At 40.9% G+C, this 19,026-nt stretch overlaps 2 protein-coding genes across 3 annotated transcripts; both read left to right on the top strand.

The window, feature by feature from the left end:
- Positions 1–61: 61 nt before the first annotated feature.
- evc (EvC ciliary complex subunit 1) lies at positions 62–10,665 on the top strand. 2 transcript variants are annotated; one of them, XM_028003583.1, is made up of 20 exons: positions 62–507; positions 590–703; positions 1,862–1,948; positions 2,488–2,711; positions 2,789–2,873; positions 2,966–3,064; positions 3,153–3,281; positions 3,381–3,542; positions 4,123–4,339; positions 5,330–5,478; positions 5,594–5,692; positions 6,645–6,857; positions 6,963–7,072; positions 7,210–7,411; positions 7,620–7,844; positions 7,950–8,085; positions 8,267–8,369; positions 8,628–8,754; positions 8,855–8,951; positions 10,369–10,665. In XM_028003583.1, exons 1-20 carry the CDS (start codon positions 328–330, stop codon positions 10,518–10,520), a joined length of 2,910 nt encoding a protein of 969 aa, XP_027859384.1. In that variant the 5' UTR covers positions 62–327; the 3' UTR covers positions 10,521–10,665. The 2 variants fall into 2 exon arrangements, with proteins under 2 accessions (XP_027859384.1, XP_027859383.1); XM_028003582.1 differs by having other exon boundaries at positions 10,366–10,665.
- A 110-nt stretch (positions 10,666–10,775) lies between these two features.
- minar1 (membrane integral NOTCH2 associated receptor 1) lies at positions 10,776–16,411 on the top strand. Its single transcript, XM_028003584.1, has 4 exons — positions 10,776–11,541; positions 12,228–14,235; positions 15,182–15,400; positions 15,528–16,411. The coding sequence occupies exons 2-4, from the start codon at positions 12,238–12,240 to the stop codon at positions 15,720–15,722; spliced, it is 2,412 nt and encodes an 803-aa protein (XP_027859385.1). The 5' UTR covers positions 10,776–11,541; positions 12,228–12,237; the 3' UTR covers positions 15,723–16,411.
- The last annotated feature ends 2,615 nt before the right edge of the window (positions 16,412–19,026 follow it).

Raw genomic sequence — 19,026 nt, 5'->3', positions numbered from 1 at the left:
AGCCACACTATTTGTTTGTGCCTTTATTTTGAAAAAAACACACTTAAGATTTCAGACCTAATTTGCTGGGTTTTGTGCATTGACGCACGAACGACCCTCTTTGTGAGTCTGGTCCGTCCATCGACTACAGCTTGAACTTTGTTTTGTAAAGTAGAAACGAAAAGTTTTGAAGTGAGTTAAAGAATTGAAACAACATGAACGTCTCTACGAAAGATTTGAGTCCGAGGATTTCAGCTTCTGCGATGAAGTTGCGGATCTTTTGAAGTGTTACAGTATTTACCCCAGACAAGGTCCGTGATTTGTCTATGTAGATTAAATCTGTCTGAAATGACAACGGCGGAAGTGTCTCCGGAATGCAGCACCGATGTTCTGGTTAGTGTCGCCGAGTCGCTGCATGTGTATCCAGGACTGCTGACAGCGGCTGCAGTGTGTGGCGGACTGTCCGGTATCCTGGCTGCAGCTCTCCTCTATGTCTTCTGCATGAAGCCTCTGTTGTTGACCAGACAAGTGAGTACAAATCGAATAGCATTATTCCCCTTAATGATTTCCTTTAAACATAAAAAGGCTGCATTTACCCGTCTTCCTGCAGGTTTACAACGCGAGGAGGCTGCTGGAACCTGATGTTGGAAATATTGACAATAATCAGAGCGACTGTGTCAGCAACAGAGAGAAGGAGGCCGCGAGTGGCTCCGCCAATGACAAAGTGCTTATCTGGCTTCCTCTCACTCAGTGACTTACAAGGGGTTCTATTCTGGAAAAATCAGGAATTAAAATGTTGTGTTTTCCAGATCTGGACGCGCATATAAGAGTGGAAAATATTCATATCATAAATACGAATATTATAATATAAATATAAATATTCGCACTTTGTCCTCCACTGAATTGTCCATTGACCTACAGTACAGACCAAAGGTTTGGACACAACTGTCTTTTGGTCTGTACTGTATGTCGTGGAAATAAAACTGTTTTCCAAGCACTGTCAGGTGAAATGACTCAATCAGGTTTATTCATATATCGTGCACAATACAGAGAGCTTGTAGGACAATTAATAATTAAGCAGTTCTGGGTGAAAGCTCTGGCAGGCAGAGACAACACGTAGGTTTTATACCAAGGTAAGGAATCCAAAACATGGGAGATACAGTCTGGTTCCCTTGCAGCTGCAGCAAAACAACTTCCAACCTTGTGTGTGTAGCCCAAACAAGTTCTTTTGGTGAGAGTTCACAAGCATTTAAGTTAACATGATCAGCAGGTGTTAACTTACAGTAATTTTCCAGCACAACCTAACCACCCCTATCCATTCATCCATCCATTCAGGGAGCCCTGCAAATGTTTTCTTAGCACTCTTAATTAAAAAGTCATGTTCAGTTTGATCTAATATCATACCTACTGCAAATTTAAAAGTAGTTTAACCCAAGGCTGGGTGATATCAATTGATATACATATAAAGGACATCAATAATTCTCTCGTAATTATTTTAAGCATTTCAGAACAGAAAGGGTTGAAAATAAAAGAATAGAAAATACATTTTACTGGAAGTCTTATAAGAGAAAAATACAGTATTTAGAAAGAAAAGCATCAGTGTGTTAATATTTGTTGCTGCTTGTGTTGTCACCTCTATTATTACCAATAATGCATTTATAATCAGCTGATAGAGTATCAAGTGTCTTCCATTGTTAATTTGGGGGTCAGAAGCTGAAAAGTGTGTGAACCTCTGAAGAAATCACTACAATAACACCAGGTTGTTGATGTGTTCTAATCCATGATAATCGAATATCGTATTGCTTATCTTTAGTTCATACCTTGCATCAGTATCTACATCTTTAGAAGTGTCACTTTCCCATTGTTCATGTACGATGTGCAGGAAAAGAAGCGTCCTCCTATGAATAGTGATGTGGCTGCATTTGCTTCCAGAGCCAAGGTGGTTTACCCAATCAACCAGAAATACAGGGTAAGTCCTTCTTCTGTCTTCTCACGCATGACTGAAAACCCCAATATTTATTTTTTACCAAAATACTCTTTTGGCCCGACCCAAGCAACATGTGTTTTAACCAATAGCATAGTTTTGCTTGTAGAAAACATTAATATTGAAACAAAAAGAACTCAAAATACTGTTTACTGAAAGATATTTAAGTGGGAAAATTATTTAACTCCATGTTATTTTGTAGGTAATAAAGTATGTGAAAGCCAAGCAGTAAGTTATTCTTCATGAAGATGATTTATAATAGTATCTGCAAAGTATTATTTAAGGGGTCTTGAATAGAAACAGATCCCACATCTTTCAGGATGTTTATTTGTGAAATAAAATTACCAAATCTATGCTAACTTTTCCTTTCACTTAACAATTATGCTTTACTTTCTTTTGGTCTGTCACATAAAAAGTCCCATGGTGGCGTTATGAATTGTTTTCCAAGGCGTAGCATGCATTTTAACGGCAATACAGTTACAAAATTATCATTTTTTTATCCTTTTTCTCCATGTACTTGTCAGCCTTTAGCAGACGGCGCGTCAAACCCGTCCCTTCATGAGCAATCAAAGTTGCCGCCGATGCCTAATGAGGAGTCGTCCTCATCCTCCGATGGAGAGTCTCTCAGCCAGGAGCAGGACAACAATGACAGCAGTCAGTTCATCGCCAACATGAAGCTCCCTAAGAGCCTGCAGAACCAGAGTTTCACCAGAGTCTTCCACTACCCCCACACACTGACACACACCGGGTGGGAGCCACACACCTTCTGGAGGTTACGTGTTACCAAGACAACCCGGCATCCTGGTAACTGTGTTGTCTTTACAGCTTTGAAGGCAGGATCAGCCTGTACTGTTTGGCTTTGCAGGAAGTACAACAGCACAGCTTTCAGCTTCAGGAAGAAAAGTATCTGGTGAGCTTGTGATGGTAGATTAATTTGTCAATATGCATCACAAACGTGCCCAAATGATGCTAATTACCATGTTGTTTTACTGCGCACTTCAGATTTTTCTGCAGATGCTTAAAGTTATATTCAGCTCTCGGTTTCCAAAAGACAAAAACGACGCAGACTTTGCCAAGGACACACTTATGATGCAAGAAAAGGTACAAACAGATGTTTAAAATCTGTGGCACTTTGTAAGAATGCGCATGCCTTCATTTGGTTGCATTGAAATTAATTTCTCATTTTAAGAAACTGAATGAGTTGAGAAAACCGCTGACGACGGGCCAAACCACCAAAGAGACGATCCAGGATGCTTTCTGTTCCCTGGAGGAGATTGAGAGAGCTCAGAAAGATCTCCTTGAACGCATCCTTCAAACGGTAACTGGAGCCCTGATTTTCCCCGCCCCCAAAAAAGTGTCGCAAATCTGCTAGATAGCTTAAAGAAGGAGTGTGACTCGCATTATTGTGTCTTCATAGTCTAAAAGTTTCAGCTCACAACTGGAGGATTTGTGTCAGCATCTGCTGAGGAGGAAAAGTGGCTTCTCTCCTGAGGAAGCACATGATGACATCCTGTTCATCGTTCAGACTCTCTTGTCAGTAGAGGAGCATCTGACGATGTTACAGGAAGCTGATCTGAAGGTAACGCAGTATCTTTTTGGTCGGTGTGTCATTGTCTTGTCTCATACTTTTTTGGATCAGATTACTAGTCCTTTGAAGAATTATTTAGTCTGATTTCTTAAAATTTTGAGTGAATTTCACATTTCATGAATTCCAAGAAGAAAAAAAAATTATTGAATGTTTCAGAGAGAGACCAACACTCCAACACTAGTTGGTGCATAGCTGCGAAGAGGAAGAAACTAATAATTAGTAGTTCTCAAAGCTTCATGCAAATCCAAATCTGAAAAGTGTGGCATGCATTTGTATTCAACCAACTTAGTTCATACTTCGTAGAGCCACCTGTTGATGTTACATCTAACATTTTATCTATTCTTCAACCTGAGCCGTGAATCTCTGCAGCTCCTCCAGAGTTAGCATTGCTGTCTTGGCTGATCTCCTTGTCCAGCCAACCAGCTTTGGTGAATTCCATATTTTGGCAGACTAGCAGCGGATAGATCGTCGCTCTCTGACATTATCTAACTTCTGAAGACAGTTGGTTGCACTGGAATTTCTTTTTCATTTGTAAAACACTTGTACAAATCCTTGTAAAAAAATTTTTTAGAGAACATTGGAGAGGTTGCTGTGGTGGGAGGAGTTGTCAGGGCTCGTTCAGTCCCAGCCTGCCTTGCTGAGGTGGGAAGTGACTCTGAGAATGGGTTTGATCGCCACAAGACTGGAGCAGCTAACGAACGGTGAAAGCTCGAAGCTTAACCCAGCGGAAACGATTCTCTCTGAGATTCAGGCCGCTCTGACCGAAGGACTTCATCGGAGCACTGAGGGTAAGATGCAGAACCTGAACATATTGTTGTGATTTAAACTCGACGGACCCAAAACGTGTGAGCACACAAACAGGAAATCAGCCAACACAGAACAATCAGAGTTTACTTATTTCATTCTTTTTAGCGCTAAAAAGAAAGAGACGCTTACCCTTACAGGCTTATGTGGATGTCAAGTGTAAAGGCCCGAATCTATACAGCATCTGCTCAAACACGGAAGACACCTTGCTTATATCCTAAAGTCCGCCTCCTGGTCTGCTGGTGTGTTACGTCACTACCTAGTAGTCAGACGATGAGCTAAAGTTAAGTTTCGTTTCTACAGAAAGTGTCCGTATGAAACAAAAGGCTTTTGTGCAGAATCTTTGTGTCCGTAGTTGAGTGTGCGTGCATGTATGGTGCGTGTCTGGAGTAAATGTCTCAACAATATCATGGAGGAATAGCTCCAAATATAAAAGGATAACCGCATCAGTGTAATAACATGTGTGTCTTTCAGCTCCTCTGTGGCTGCATCTTGCAGTGCTCAACATTCAGCCTACTTTTCTAACTTTAAGGACCTACTCTTTTAAAATAGAGCATTTTCTGGGATTCCTCTTTCGCTCCTCCAATAAGGCCAGGTTATTTTAGGAGCGCACACAATGTCATTCATAATAATGTCTCCCAGATTCTTATGCAGCCTCTCGTGAAACTGTCCTGCAGGCACTATGGGTATTCAATGAAGTGATAACAGTAATCTGGATTTGAAGCACGTAGCCAACCAGCAGTTTATCACTTATTTATTTCTTTACTCACATTTAGTGATTTTGTTAGTCATTTTATTACTAATGTGGATAATCTCAGTAGTCTGTAGAGTGGCGAAGCTGTTACTGATTGCTCAATTAAAACTCCTATGTTCTACCTGTATTGAAGTCTGTTTATGTTATATTTATGCAAATAGTTTTAGGCATAATCATGAAAATGGCTTTGTTTCCGGGTTTGCCTTTTTTTATTTTACAGAATGTACAAAGAAGACAAGGGAGCTGGTGACTGAAAAGTGCCGCAAAAAGGAGTCCAAGAAGAAGAAGCTTCAGAAGAGTCAGATGAATGAGAGGAGTAAAGCTCTGGAGATGGGACTGAATCGCTGTGACCTGCAGGAGCAAACCTCTGTTAGAACACTTTGCATGTTTCCTGTGTTATAATTATCTGTTGGCCTTTTTTTTTCTTTTTTAAAGCTGTATGTATTGAAACTTGTAGCTGATTCTGAGCTAACTCTGACCTCAGATCTACCAGGAGGTACTGATGAGACACAGGAAGGAGATTTCCGATTTGGAGTTGCACCAGGATAACAAAATTGCAGAGGCCCTCTGCAGCCTTTGGAAGGTAAAGCAATTCAATTGTGAGTTAATTGTTTGCTGGTTATGAAGAGCTGACCCATGAGCTGTAGGTGTTGTTGGTTGTCAGAGGCTGACATCTGTTCAAGTTAAAAGCCCTTATAAACACTTGTAGAAATACCAAGGCTCTTCAAGTACCTTTTACTAAGTATATTTACTCACAGGACATTTAAAGAACTGCGTACAATTGAAATAAGCAAAAAACTATTCAGGCGGAGATTTTAAATTTAGGACATAAAGGGTTAACCTCCTTTTCCTAGATAACTTTCTACTAATAGTTCATAGTTTATAAGGTGGCCACAATGTAACTCAGCAATATGAAAGCAGCTTTACCTTGGGACCTGAACTCTGTTTGAAGAAAGGACAATTATTATACATATGGACTATATAAAAATAGCATTAACATATCAGGTGCATTCCAGCGACATGCAAATTCTATCAGTTCCTTATGCTACCAGGTGAGCCAACAATAACTCTTTGGTGCAGAAGTTTGAGTTGATGAGAGACGATTTAAAGTCTGCTATTTTCTAGATGGCGTTAATAATTTTTGTTTTTCTAAGACTATTCAAAATACGCAAAAAGTCGGTATCGGCAAGTCAGAGATTTAGAAATTAGCTATAACAAAATTGATTGGTGCGTTTCTATTCTATTTCTATCATACTTCACACTAACCTAAAACTGGTCCTGCATGCTAATAATTATATAAAAAAGGGGAAAAGCTCTTTATATAAACTATAGCTCAGATTTGTGATTAGTAGATTTATGAAACAATATAAAAAAGGTTCTTATGGTTGGTCAGTGCATATTATTGCAAGTCAGTGTTGAAGATTTCTTTTTTTAACGTGTTATAAATGTGCAGCTGTGTCACTCAGTCTACCTACCTACTGGGTGTATTTGTACATGTATATGTGCTAAGCTGATGAGAAATCCTGCGCCTCCAGAAACTTCGGGCCCTTTGGTCGAACAGGCTGAGTGAGATAGCCAGGGACATCTTTCTGGCCTCTGTTCCCACTCAGCTGAACCTCACTGCTGAGCACTGTGAGAGTCTATGGCTGGACGTGGAGCAGAAGCTTGCTGATCAGCTGCAGCAGGCAGAGAGCACCGCCAGGCAGCAACTGGACGACATCAGGACCGAGCTGGAGAGGGATCAGCAGGTAGACACCAGGCTGTGAATCAAATGTCTCTTTGACTGCCTGATTCCTATTTTCATTTTAATTCGCTCCTTTACAGAGTTTGAAACTCAGTCTGTCTTTTTGTAGGTGTGGATTGAAGGGATGGCTCTGGGGCAGTCTTGTCTCAAACATCTGGGTGAACAGCAGATGGAAATCATTCAAGCTATGGTGGCCAGACAGAGCTACACTCTTAGCAGGTGAAACTTGGGGATGGGAGGAAGTGTCAGCATTGCAACCACACTGAAGACCTACATAAACGCACATTTAAATTAACGGTAGATTTTTTTCGGTGTAGATATGTTCCCTTATTAATGCTGCATGATTTTTCTCTTAGTGACATAGGGAAACTGATAGAGAAGAAACACAAGCACCTCTCGCTGCTGATGGAGCGGTCCTTTACTGTCCGGCACTTCAGTCTGCAGATGCTGAAAGAGATGAGGCTCTCCAAACTTAAGGTGCTCTGTCAGACTGACTTCAGAGCTCTGCTAGTGGAAGAGCCCAGTAAAACCCAACCCTGTGTTGATTCAGCTCTCAAGGTAGGAAAAGTGATGCACGATCTGTTTGCACTTACAAATGATGTGTTCACTGATCAGAAAAAAAGAAAAAGGATTTTTAGTTTCTAGCCTGCGGTCGGTTGTCGATTTCTTGATGCATCTCTATCTGAAACAATTGAATCACCTACTTTTGCACAAGTTTCCTCTGGGATGATACACCGTCTTAATCCCCTTGATTGTCTCCATACAGAACAGCCGGGCCAGCCTCGCGGAGAGGCACCTGGGTCCAGAAAGCAAGCTACTGGAGAACAACCTCCAACAGGAGTTCCTGTCTGAGCTGGAAGCTGCCACGGAGCTTCTTCAGAGCCATGCACAGCTGGCGCTAGGCAACGCCCTCAGCCACGCCATCCATCACAAGATGGAGGCTGTGCCCACACAGTCACATAGTTCCTCTAAACATGACCTGGGCCTGAAAGTAGGGGCTTGTTTGAATATCTTAATTTGCGAGTAGGAGTAATTGGTTTCAACCAAAATATAGAACATAACAAGTTTTTATTTTCATTTTGTCCCTTCACCTTAGCATCACCTGACTGAGGCTGCAGCAGAGAGTGTCTACTTGACCAAAGATTCTCTCAGGGCGTTGGTTCACATCTATTACTCTGACCTACGAGACATTTCTAGTAATCTGCAGCTGGATCAGTCAAACATAAGCCACGGTAGGATTATCTTATCAGCACAATATTTAGCTTCTTGATCTAAATGTTCTGATGTCTGTTGTATATTGACTGATTTTCTGCCTTTTTTACGCAGGCTGCCATATGTATAAAACACTATTGCTAAACCGAAAAGTAAAAAAGATGCTTGACTATTTCATTTTGTTTTTGCTAACTTTTTCAGAGATGAATAAGAGGAAAGATGGCAGGAGCCAGCTGAGCAGAGCTTTGCTGAGAGAACTTGTGAACTGGGGCAAGAGACCCGCTTCTGCAGAGTTTCAACAAAGGTAGAGTTCATCAGAGGAACTATTCTGTTAATCAAGACCATCATAGTGTATTTTAAGAGTGTTATGTGATAGAGCAAAATTGTAGCATAGAATCACACTAAAGTATATTAAAGTGTGCCGTTGTAATTGGATAAAATAGAAAAGAAAGTATTTTGAGAGGCAGTGCAGAAAAACGCTAACAGTAGTTACAATTTTAGATGGACTATGTTAAGTAAATCAGAATAATTAACTCTTTGTGCTTGTTTTCATGCATGGTAGGGTGGAACTGAATAAAAAAACGCTCCTTCAGCAAAGTCATCTGGATCAGGAGAGGATTTACGAGGAGCTGAGGAAGAAAAAAGTAGAGCTGGACCAAAGCATGGACCGGATTAAAGCCCAGTTAATGGTTGGTGTGCCACTGTAATTTTCCATTTGTTGGCAGGTGAGTGAATTTGTTTATCTTGCAACGATGCTGACTGAGAGCGCTGTGTGTCTGCATCCATTAGGAGGCAGAAGAAAGCTTCATTACTGAGCTGGCAGCTATAGCCCGCGTTTCTGTCCACAGTGCAGACCAGAAGTCCAGCAGCGAGGAGGACAACTCTGGTAAGCAATCTTACCCAGGGGTAGGAAAGTTTAAGGTCATTCTGACACTGAGAGAATTCATGTTCTTTCTGCCACACACAGAAACACATTTATGCAATCCTGATTATTTCTGGATGTTGGTCTAAAGATTTTTGGTTGCTATAATCATGTCCAATGTAAAGGTTCAGAAATGAACGATGTAAAATCATGTTTTTTAGTATTGAAACTAAGTACAATACATAAATATGCTTTTCTACCTTTTGTGTCCATATGAAGTTTTTGTCTATAGCAGTAGAGTGTATCTAAATAGGACTTAAATCGAGTGATTACTTGGTCGGTGACAATGTAAATATCCTTTCATTGCTATTTGTATCACAAGTCACATGTACTTAAACTTTGTCTGATATTTTTATTTTTACTGTCTAAACTAGGGCACACACAATATCAATTAAGTATTTCATTGTGATACTACTGATATACAGTAAAGTGCAATGATAAAATCAATTATCCATAGTTTTTGGATAATTCTCTTCCTTTACCATCACACAACTTCTCTACTTCCTTCCATTAGCTGTAGCATCTCAACCACTAGATGTAAACATTAGGTTTTAGCAGTTAGACTTCATCCAGCTGGTCAAATATATTGATGACTTGCTGGGTTTGCATGCCTGACACTTCAACTATAATGTCCTGACAAGTATAGCATCTGGGCGGTCTTGCAATTGTAATAACGCACACATGGATATTGCGAAGATGATTGAAATTCAGTATAATATGGAGCTCTTGCCTGAAACTTTGCAGAGAGAATCCTTTAATCTTGGAAGATTGGACTCTTGGACGAATTCAATCTTGCAGTATACCTTTAAAGATGTCAGAATTTAACCCACGTTAATCGGGCAGCTTGAACATAAAGTTTTTGAAAGCTTTTCGAATATTCTTTGGGCTATCTTTTCCTTTTATCATTCTTTTTCAGGCTGATTTATTTTTATTTTTTTGTCTTTTAAAACAATCCACTGTAGAATTATTCTGGGATTTCTGAATTATTGTTGTGGGGTTATCACCAAACCTTCTATTCTTCTATTCTGCAAGTAGACCCTTAAACTACTTGCAACCTGTGCTGAAAGTGTGTATGCTAGCCAGCCTGCATTCTGCTGCTTAACAAGCGAGCTGTTCGCAGCTTACCATCTGTAGTTTTACAACTGCTTTAAAGCGATGATGGATGAAGCTTGTTTACTTTCCAGTTTGCATCAACAGATGGCAGTGCTTCATACAACTGGAGAAACATCCAGTCATCCCAGCACTTTATCTGTAATCCTATGAATAGGACTTAAAAATGTGGGAGTAGTATGGCAGGAAATGTCAACATAGCCAAACTAAATGTCAAACTGGTGAACCTACCAGTATCTCCTGTCTTTCATCACATGTTGTTTTTCAGCAGGTGAACAGAGTGCCAAGATACTTGACCTTCTGACCCTGAACCCAGCATTAGATCCAGCCTTGAATCCTTCTTTGACTCCACTGTTTGCAACTCCTGTGGTGAAATCAAAGCCAAAGAAGAAAGAAGAGAAAGAGTCTCATCTCTCTCTATAAAAGACAATTGGAGTACTTTTATAGTATTAATATTTTTATGCTAACTGGACTGAACTAGTTTATGTGAATTAAGTAAGTTTATCCTTTGTTTGGATGTATTTTTTATCTACCAGGAAACAATAAAAGTCAAAAATAATGAAGTGGACTGATCTTGTCAAGCTCTGTTTCTTCTTCTCATCTTGCGATTAAAACTGCAATACAGCGGACTTGACACTAATGCATTACTGGCCATACTGACACCCCTAACGTGGCTCATTCACTGCATTGATTTTTGAGTGCATGAGATGATGGATGCCCTGCCCTCCTTCTCAGCGAGTTGTTAGATGAATTAGAGATGTCCTTCCTGATTGTAGCAGAGTGCTGCTACTCAACGATGAAAGCCTTGCCCTTTTTCTTGCTCTAATGGAGTTTTAAGTACAAGCCCTTATGGATGGTAATGCAGAGTAATAGTGAAAAGTCTGGGAGTCTGGCAGGCATCTCTATGTGCAGGAATCTAGTGGGAAATTTTAGCCCAGACCTTTGTGTTTCCTGTCAGCGCAGATGTTTTATGTGTGTCAATTAACAACCATCAATTTTTCATCTGCCCCTTCAACTGTATTGCTAAGCTTGCACCCACAACCAGCTTTTGTTATGGTACCCTGAGAAAATATAAACCAGATCCACTCACACATCCGTGTTGACCTGCCACGATTATTTCTGCGTGTTCAGTTAGATGTGTTCGTACAATCGACTTTGCAAGTGTGGTGGCTGCTGATCTGTGATGAGGGGAAACCATTTGGATGTATTCTGAGGTCCCTCTGGGGCCTGCAGGGACTTGTGGGAAGATGACCTGATTTCTAATTTTCTCCTCTCCTGCCTGGGCTCTGGGCTTCTCGCTTTCACAATCGGAGAAAGCCTGAGAAGGGACCGTGAGGGGATGATGAGCCGACCCAGCCAGAGCTTCTTGGAATATGCAAACACACTAATGTGGATTTTGTTGATGGATCCAAGAGTGGCTTTAAATTTATGCCAGTAGATTCAGGTGAGTAAAAATAGACACAAGTAAATGGAGCTAGAGTTGATGTATGTTTACAACTTCTATTGGATTTTCAGTGATATCCTAGAACAAAAAATGTGTTGATGTACCTTCATTAAATGCTGGATGTAATTGCTTGCCCTAATTAAACTTATGCTGTCTTTAAATACAGTATCAAATAATCATCATTATATTGTACACTTGCAAAGTGGCACTTATGGCCTGAAGCTGTTAATAGAAATAAGTGGAATAAAGATGTCCAGAGAGGTAAAGATGTGCGCAGTGTGACGGCGTCATTAAATCAGATGACCAGTTATTTTAGGACCACAAAATAAGGTCGCTCCTTCACTCCATCTGAGGAGTGGAAAGGCATTTTTCCCGCAGTTATGCTTAGAAGGTTGCAGTATCAGTTCAGTTGATGCATTATAGCTGGAAGAAACTTGCAGAGTAGGGAAATTAAATATTCTATTGATTATTATGTTTTACTTAAATCTACTATTGTAATATTGCTAATTACGCAATAGAGACGTTTGTGTCATTTTGATTGTTGGTGGCTGCTTCTTTTTGGCTGTCATTTACAACAAAAAGACTTGTTATGATTAGTTACACTAAGCACAGTTTAAAGGGCAAGTCTTTCAAGATTAAGCTACAACATATACATTTTTTTGCTTACTATTTGCTCTCCCTAACAGGTGAGCTGCAATGGCTGACTTGCAGCAGAAATATCCTGTGGTCCTCCTGGGCATCCTGGAGGAGCTGGCCAACATGCGGCAGTGGCTGACATTCCAGGACCTTTGTCGCATGGTCAGCACCCGCTTCGACCTCGAGCACCTCGTCGAGCTCAGAGCTTTGCTGTTTGCTGCCGCCAGCAGGGACCCCTGTTTCCCCGCCACTCTGTTCCGAGATCGGGTTTCCACCAGAGGCCAGGGACTTTCACCCATAGGGGTCGCTGCAGACATTGTGACTATTTTCAATCTCATTCAGATGACAGGTGGGGTCTCTGAAAGCAACCATCCAATGAGAGCCCAGACAGTAATCCCTGTCGACCAGTCGCCTGGTCCCAATCTGCCTGGTTTACACCCCTTGAACATTCCTGGTCGAGAACGAGCAAGCACTCACATTGACTCCAGTGGGAGGCCCATCGACCAGCACTTGCTTTTTCCAAAATCAAATTACTCTGCTCGCAAGCGCGGAAGTCTTCCCCCGGATCCCATTTCATTTGTGTCCTCCCCTCCCACCCGGACGAGGGCTGTATCTTTTGACTTGCCTCATACTACATACTCATACTCCAGCAGTCCAAATCTTAATGAGGTAATGAAGAATATCTACCTGCCTCTGGAAACGGACAGTGAGTCAAGTGGAGAATCTGCAGCAATGGAGGTGTTTGAAGCTGAACCGGGATCATCAGTTGACCAGAAGAGAAGCGCCTTTAAGAAAGACTTTCACAACCAGCCTCCTCTGATACCACAGGTGACAGTCAGCAGTGAGTCTCCTAGTCCTCAATCAGGGCATGCAGGCTTTGACAATCACAGCTTTGAAATGATCCCAAATCCTTATCCATCGCCTACAGCAGTTCATATGTCACCTGAACAGCGTGCTAAAGCTAAACATGAGAGCTTTGATGATCTGCAGGATTCAACCTATTTTGGACCAGGCTCAATGCCAGAGCCATCTCCACGACACCTTCGACCACCCAAGACACAGAGAGCTATCTGGAGTAATAAGAGTCACAGCCTGGAGGACCGGATAGGCATTGGCAGCATCGATTTGGGGATGGAATCACAGACAGCACAACTTCCAAGGCGATCTACCCCTGTAATAAGTGGGTCTTCGGGAGGTGAGGGTGTAGACAGTGGATTGCCAGGTGGAGGTGATAAATTAAAGGCTCAGGGAACACAAACTGACCCACCGGATACCCGGAGACTCCGGAGCCTGGTTCACGCTGATCGCCTCTCTTTCATGACTTCATTAGATGACCCTGAGTTTGGTGAAGATGACATCAGTGCAATCTTTCGCTTCTTAGATGACATAAGCATGTGTGGATCCACAGGAGTGCTGCACCCCAACGATGGCACTGCTAACCAGGACACCCCTGAGGCTCGACGTGGTCGCTTGGGTCAACTCCAAAGACTTTTCCATTCCCTGGAGAGCAGTGATGATGGGCTAAAGGCCAGCGTCTGCAAGCTGTTGCTTCGTATGAGTCAAATAGAAAGACAACTGGAGTCACTGAATGATGTGAAGGCTGAGATTTCTCAGGTGCTCTCTGCTTTACAGCGATTAGATGAAAAGATCCAGCAGCCTGTCCTTGGTGGTGGTCAAAGCACAGGTGGTAGATGGCTTGAGCCTCTCAGTGGTGTGTCCTCTTTTATGAGCCACCCTATAACTCCCTCTGACTCATCAGAGCCTCAGCCACTGTCTGCAACCGGACATCTGTTTCCAGGGACCAGCACAAGTAGCCTGGACTGGAGCCGATGGAACACCACTGGGGATCAAACGGAAAGCAGCAAAGGTCAAACAGATTCCAAAGGGCAGAAAGAAGGGAAGAAGGACGCATCATCTCTACGTGCCTCCAAAACCCAGCTTGATGAAAAAAGTCCCACTGATAGCAAACAACTGAACATCCCTAACTCTGCAAGAGACTGGTCGGTGTCGTTTTCAAAAAATAAAAATGGTAAAGCATCGCAAGGAAAAATTGGACAGGTAAAGAACTTCTGCTTATCTCAGTCAACTTATATAACATATTTTACAGATTGTAAGCAACACTTTTTTTCATAATTTTGCTGATCCTGCAACTTATATAGGTTTTGTTTTTATCTCCATGACACATGTTTTGACATAACATAAATTCATACTGACTGACATAAGCTCAGGATTTAACATTTCCTTCTGCCGGAAAGTTAATTGCAGGCTGGCAAGATGGCCAAAGCTCAAGAAATGTGTCCACATTTGTGTGTTTAAAGAATGTGCTGCCAAGGGAGGCAGGAGTTACGTCTCCACATCCTGGTAGTTGCCAGGGAGATTAATAAAAATGACTTTGCAAGCAGGCCTTCTTGGTGTTGCTGCTTTGTCACACAATCACCTCTCTAAATTACGCTGATAAACTCACTGCATGCATCTCCACTCGGACTACCCTCATTTATAACACAGACATTAGTGCGTCAGAAATTGCCAGCAGACTTCCAAGCCAAGGCTGACAGTTTCCGCAAGTTTGTTGTAAAGCAGATAACTACAAAGAGTCACTGGGTGATATCATCAACATGGACAAGGTACCCATCACATATGACAATTTCTAAATAAATGCTACTTATAGTCCAGTTCAAATTATTTATGCTTTGCTCCCCTTCGTGATGCATTTGTTGACTGATGTGTCTTTTACGCTGGAGTAACTTATGGCCTGCAAAATACACTATATATTTTATTTCTACAATCCATCATGATGCAATCTATGTATCTTTTAAGTTTCTCAACAGTAATAGAATTGTTTTTGCATTATCTGCAAAATTTCTATATTGTATCCATCCGTGTCCATTCTTTCTGTACCTTATAGAGGCTCATTATGTGGATGTTGGAAAGATTAAATTGAAAAAATTAGTTGCATTTACTTATGATTTATATAAAATCTATGTTTGGTCTGTTTTTATTCCAGGGAGATCAGTCAGACAGCACTACTAACCTGCTTTCCCAAAAGCCTACCAGCATGGTGGAACAAGTGTTTAACTCGTCCCTGTTCCGTCACAAAGATAGCAGCCTAACAGGGGGACTTGGGTCTGGGAAGGTCATTGACCCCAGACTGGCTGAGGGAAGAGGGAGAGCCATATGGACAGTAGATGATAGAGAGGCACGAATCTCCCCTTTGGACCTACAGGTAGGAAATATTGACTCTATAAGTTTTACAAGCATTTATTGATATTCTCTTTGTTATATAGTACCTATATCACATCAGTAACTTAGTCTGTCAATAAAGAAAAAACAAATAGCATTTTATTTTTCAGGGTCAGGAGTCTCTGAACCCTAACAACATGGAGTTCTGGATGGATGACATCTACACTCCAGGCTACGATGGTCTGCTCAGGCGTAAAGAAGCTAACCTCCGCCGACTCAAGATATGCAAGCTGGTTGCCCTCATTGCCACTGTTGTGGCTATTATCCTCATCATTGTCATTCTCATTTGCACTATGGGTACATGAACACCCTCACAGAGAACATAATCTCTTGCCTATTCTATTTTCTTTTATTCCTTCTTAACTTTCAGCAGCCACGTCATGTACTCGGAAACTTGCACGGCATCCTAATGAAGATTAATAAACGAGAGACCCTGGACTCTAAAACTAGACTGGTGATTTGTAATAGTTCTTCTATTTCTTAGCATGATACACCATGGCTTATTACATCAGAAATAAAACAACCTGAAAATTATTTCAATATGTTCAACCATTTGTTCACCACCAATGGGTAACCATTTTTTACCCATTGCAGGGATTTATTTGAAGATGTATGATATCAACATAGCAGATGGTTGCAAATAGAACTCACTATATATGAGAACAGTTCTGGTTGAACATATTGAAGCTAACAACACTGAGCCAATTGACAATGGTTCTATCTATTTTATTGTTTTCTATCCACTCTTTTGGTACATTTGCATTGTATTTCAGCACTGAGCACTGCCTACTGTTCTTTTAAGAACAATCCAGGGCTAATTTCACACTTATGTCAGATAAGAGTTTTACCAATAGGTGAGAGTTTGGGTGATTTGTAGTATTGGATAGCATGTACGAGGGTTGTTGTTTGTTTTAGTTGGAATGTACTTGAACTTCCTTTAAGCTACATTACACACTGCTCAAACAGGCCGGAATCAATAAAAATATTATTTTTATAGAGTTCTCTCCCATTTCTTTCAAACAGGAAACGTAATCTGTTTAATCCGCTTATCTAGGGTGCAGGGTGTCTACCATGGGTCAGGTTTCAACAGTCAAAGATGGTTGTTGTCGATGATGCTTTGGATGTGCAGCAGTGAAGGAGAACGGATGCTTCTTCCAGTAAACACTCTCCGAGTGGGAGATTCCACTTGCAACTCAATTGATGGGAAGACTGAAGTGCACCAATGTGTACATTATCTTTTGACAGGACTCACTTGGCCAGCTCTTCTTTACATACCTGCAGACTCACTCAGGACCATCAGAGTCTTCTGGTTTTCATTCACCTGTCAGGCCACATTCTATTAATTGCTAACAGTCACAAGGTTAACTTAGGAGAGCAGGTATATTTGAGAAGATGTCTGAGATTGAGCTATGGAAGTAACTCAAAGGATTTAGGCTTTCAAAGCCCACTTGAGTCAATCAAAGAATGTCAAACCCTTGGAGTAGACGATCTACTGAAGAGAAGACAGCAGGTGTCGCCCCCATCAGTTAAGAACAGAAAACTGAGGCTAGTGTGACAGACTCACTAAAACTGGGCAATAAAAACTTTAAAAATGTGGTTTGGTTTGATAAGTCTTTATTTCAGCTGCGGCATTCAGATGATAGGGTTTAAATCTGGAGTAAACATTGAAGCATGGATCTAATTAAGGATTCAGGCTGGTGGTTGGAGTGGTATAATGGCATGGGGGATATTTTCCAGACATACTCAGGGCCTCTTAGCACAAATTACACATTGTCTAAAAACCATAGCCTACCTGATTATTGGTACTTATGTGCATTCCTCTATGACCAAAGTATAGCATTCTTCTGATAACTGTTCTCAGAATGATAATGCACCAAGCTCAAATGGTCATAAATTGGTTTCTTGAACATGATAATGAGTTCATCCTTACATCAAAAGCCTTCATAGCCATCAGGTCTCAAAAGAAAACAACATGATGTTAGGAGATTTGCGCATGGATATATTTGCACAAAATGATTTCATATGTATCAGAATCTCAGATGGAACACCCCCCTAAAAAAGAATTATCATTGTTCTGAATAAAGAAAAAAAAATCCAGACAGGTACTATGAAGGTACACCTAAATAAGGTGCAAGTGAATGAATAGTTGCACAATAGGATTGCATTCCACCTTCTCTAAAATCAAACAATGGTTCAAGAACCATTGTGCTTAAACTCAGAGGAATTATTTGTGTTTTTGCACGGCAAATACAAAGTAACACTGATGTTGAGCTAATAAGAGGAAACTTCAAGCACCCTGATGTGTGCTTTCACTTCAAAGAGAAGTGCATTTGGTGGAAAATGAGAACCCTTCTAACACACAGAAGTGGTTAATATTGAATCCATAATGAATGATCCAGTTACCTCTAAAATAAAAAACTGCCTCTAGGAACAACTTTTAACCCAGCTCTTGCCATGTTCCATGTCAAAAAACAGGGGAATTTTCTGACATTTTCAGGCAGCCAGGATAACTGGTGTTAGCAATTCAAGCTAAGAGCAATCCATGTCTCTGCAGTTTTTGTTGCTGTTGTGATTGTTTTAATTAAACTTCATGTGGAAAAGTTTAAGTCCTGTTGCAAAGCTATTAAGATCTATATAAGTGTTGTGATATAAGTTGAAAAGCTTATTATTTAAGCTGCAATTTTAAAATGACCCACATTTCTGGGATTTTCTCATTAAAGAAACTATAGCATACAGAACCTGTAAGGACAGGCAGAAATTCATTGATTGTTTCTCATATCCTAAAGATTTTTTCTTTACTTTGTGTACACCCACAAGTATGTTAGGTGGGTGTGTTCTGCTCCAATAAACAGTCCTTAGTAGCTCAGCTGCATATTTGCCAAGTGTTACCCATGAGGCTGTTTATGGATCCATTACCCTTCCAATGGTTCCACTGAGGAGTGCAAACCCAGGAGTCAGCACAATCTGCAGGTGCTTCTACTCCGACTTCCAGGCATTAGTGGATCCTGCTACATTTTACACCCAGTGGAAAATTGAAAGTTATTTGAAACTAGGAAGTTTTCGTTGTATTATATCGTACCTTTGCAGTAAATATCACTGGTTTGCAATGCTTTACAATTTTGTGTAGGTATGTTGATGTATTATATCTTTCCGCATAAAAATGGCAAAACAGTTGCAACTATTTTGCAGACTTATTCCGAAAAGTGCTCCACAAATGTTCATTGGAAAAACCTTTATTTTGTCACACTCAAACCACAACTTTTGACGTTTTTTATTGGGATTTTATGTGATATGTGATAGATTAACTTAAAATGGCGCATAACTGTAAAGTTGAAGGAAATGATACATGGATTTTACGTAAGCCAGATGGAGCGAAATACAGTTTTCAAACCCCTGTACTGTAGCTCCATCCAGCTCCTAGTGAAGTCTGACCAGCTTCCTTGTTGAAGAAAAGAGTTCCCACCACAATGTTTTGTCTTGGGGATTGTGTGCAGAGCAGCATGCATTGTTGGCTTTCCACCTTGCATGTTGACCAAATTGCTCTGTTTTGGCCTTATTTTACCAAAGCACCTTGCACCTGTTTGCTGTGTCTCCCATGTGATTTAAAGG

The sequence above is a fragment of the Xiphophorus couchianus genome, chromosome 20 (assembly GCF_001444195.1).
Source record: "Xiphophorus couchianus chromosome 20, X_couchianus-1.0, whole genome shotgun sequence".
In the NCBI taxonomy this organism is placed as follows: domain Eukaryota; kingdom Metazoa; phylum Chordata; class Actinopteri; order Cyprinodontiformes; family Poeciliidae; genus Xiphophorus; species Xiphophorus couchianus.
This window is presented reverse-complemented; position numbering and strand designations above follow the sequence as displayed.

Bases quoted from the DNA above. Each gene is read 5' to 3' on its own strand.
- minar1 (XM_028003584.1), top strand. From the start codon at position 12,238: ATGGCTGACTTGCAGCAGAAATATCCTGTGGTCCTCCTGGGCATCCTG. The intron at 14,236-15,181 runs GTAAAGAACTTC...TTTTTATTCCAG, and splicing joins CGCAAGGAAAAATTGGACAG to GGAGATCAGTCAGACAGCAC. The intron at 15,401-15,527 runs GTAGGAAATATT...TTTATTTTTCAG, and splicing joins TCTCCCCTTTGGACCTACAG to GGTCAGGAGTCTCTGAACCC.
- evc (XM_028003582.1), top strand. From the start codon at position 328: ATGACAACGGCGGAAGTGTCTCCGGAATGCAGCACCGATGTTCTGGTT. The intron at 2,712-2,788 runs GTGGGAGCCACA...TTGTCTTTACAG, and splicing joins CACACACTGACACACACCGG to CTTTGAAGGCAGGATCAGCC. The intron at 7,845-7,949 runs GTAGGGGCTTGT...CCTTCACCTTAG, and splicing joins AACATGACCTGGGCCTGAAA to CATCACCTGACTGAGGCTGC.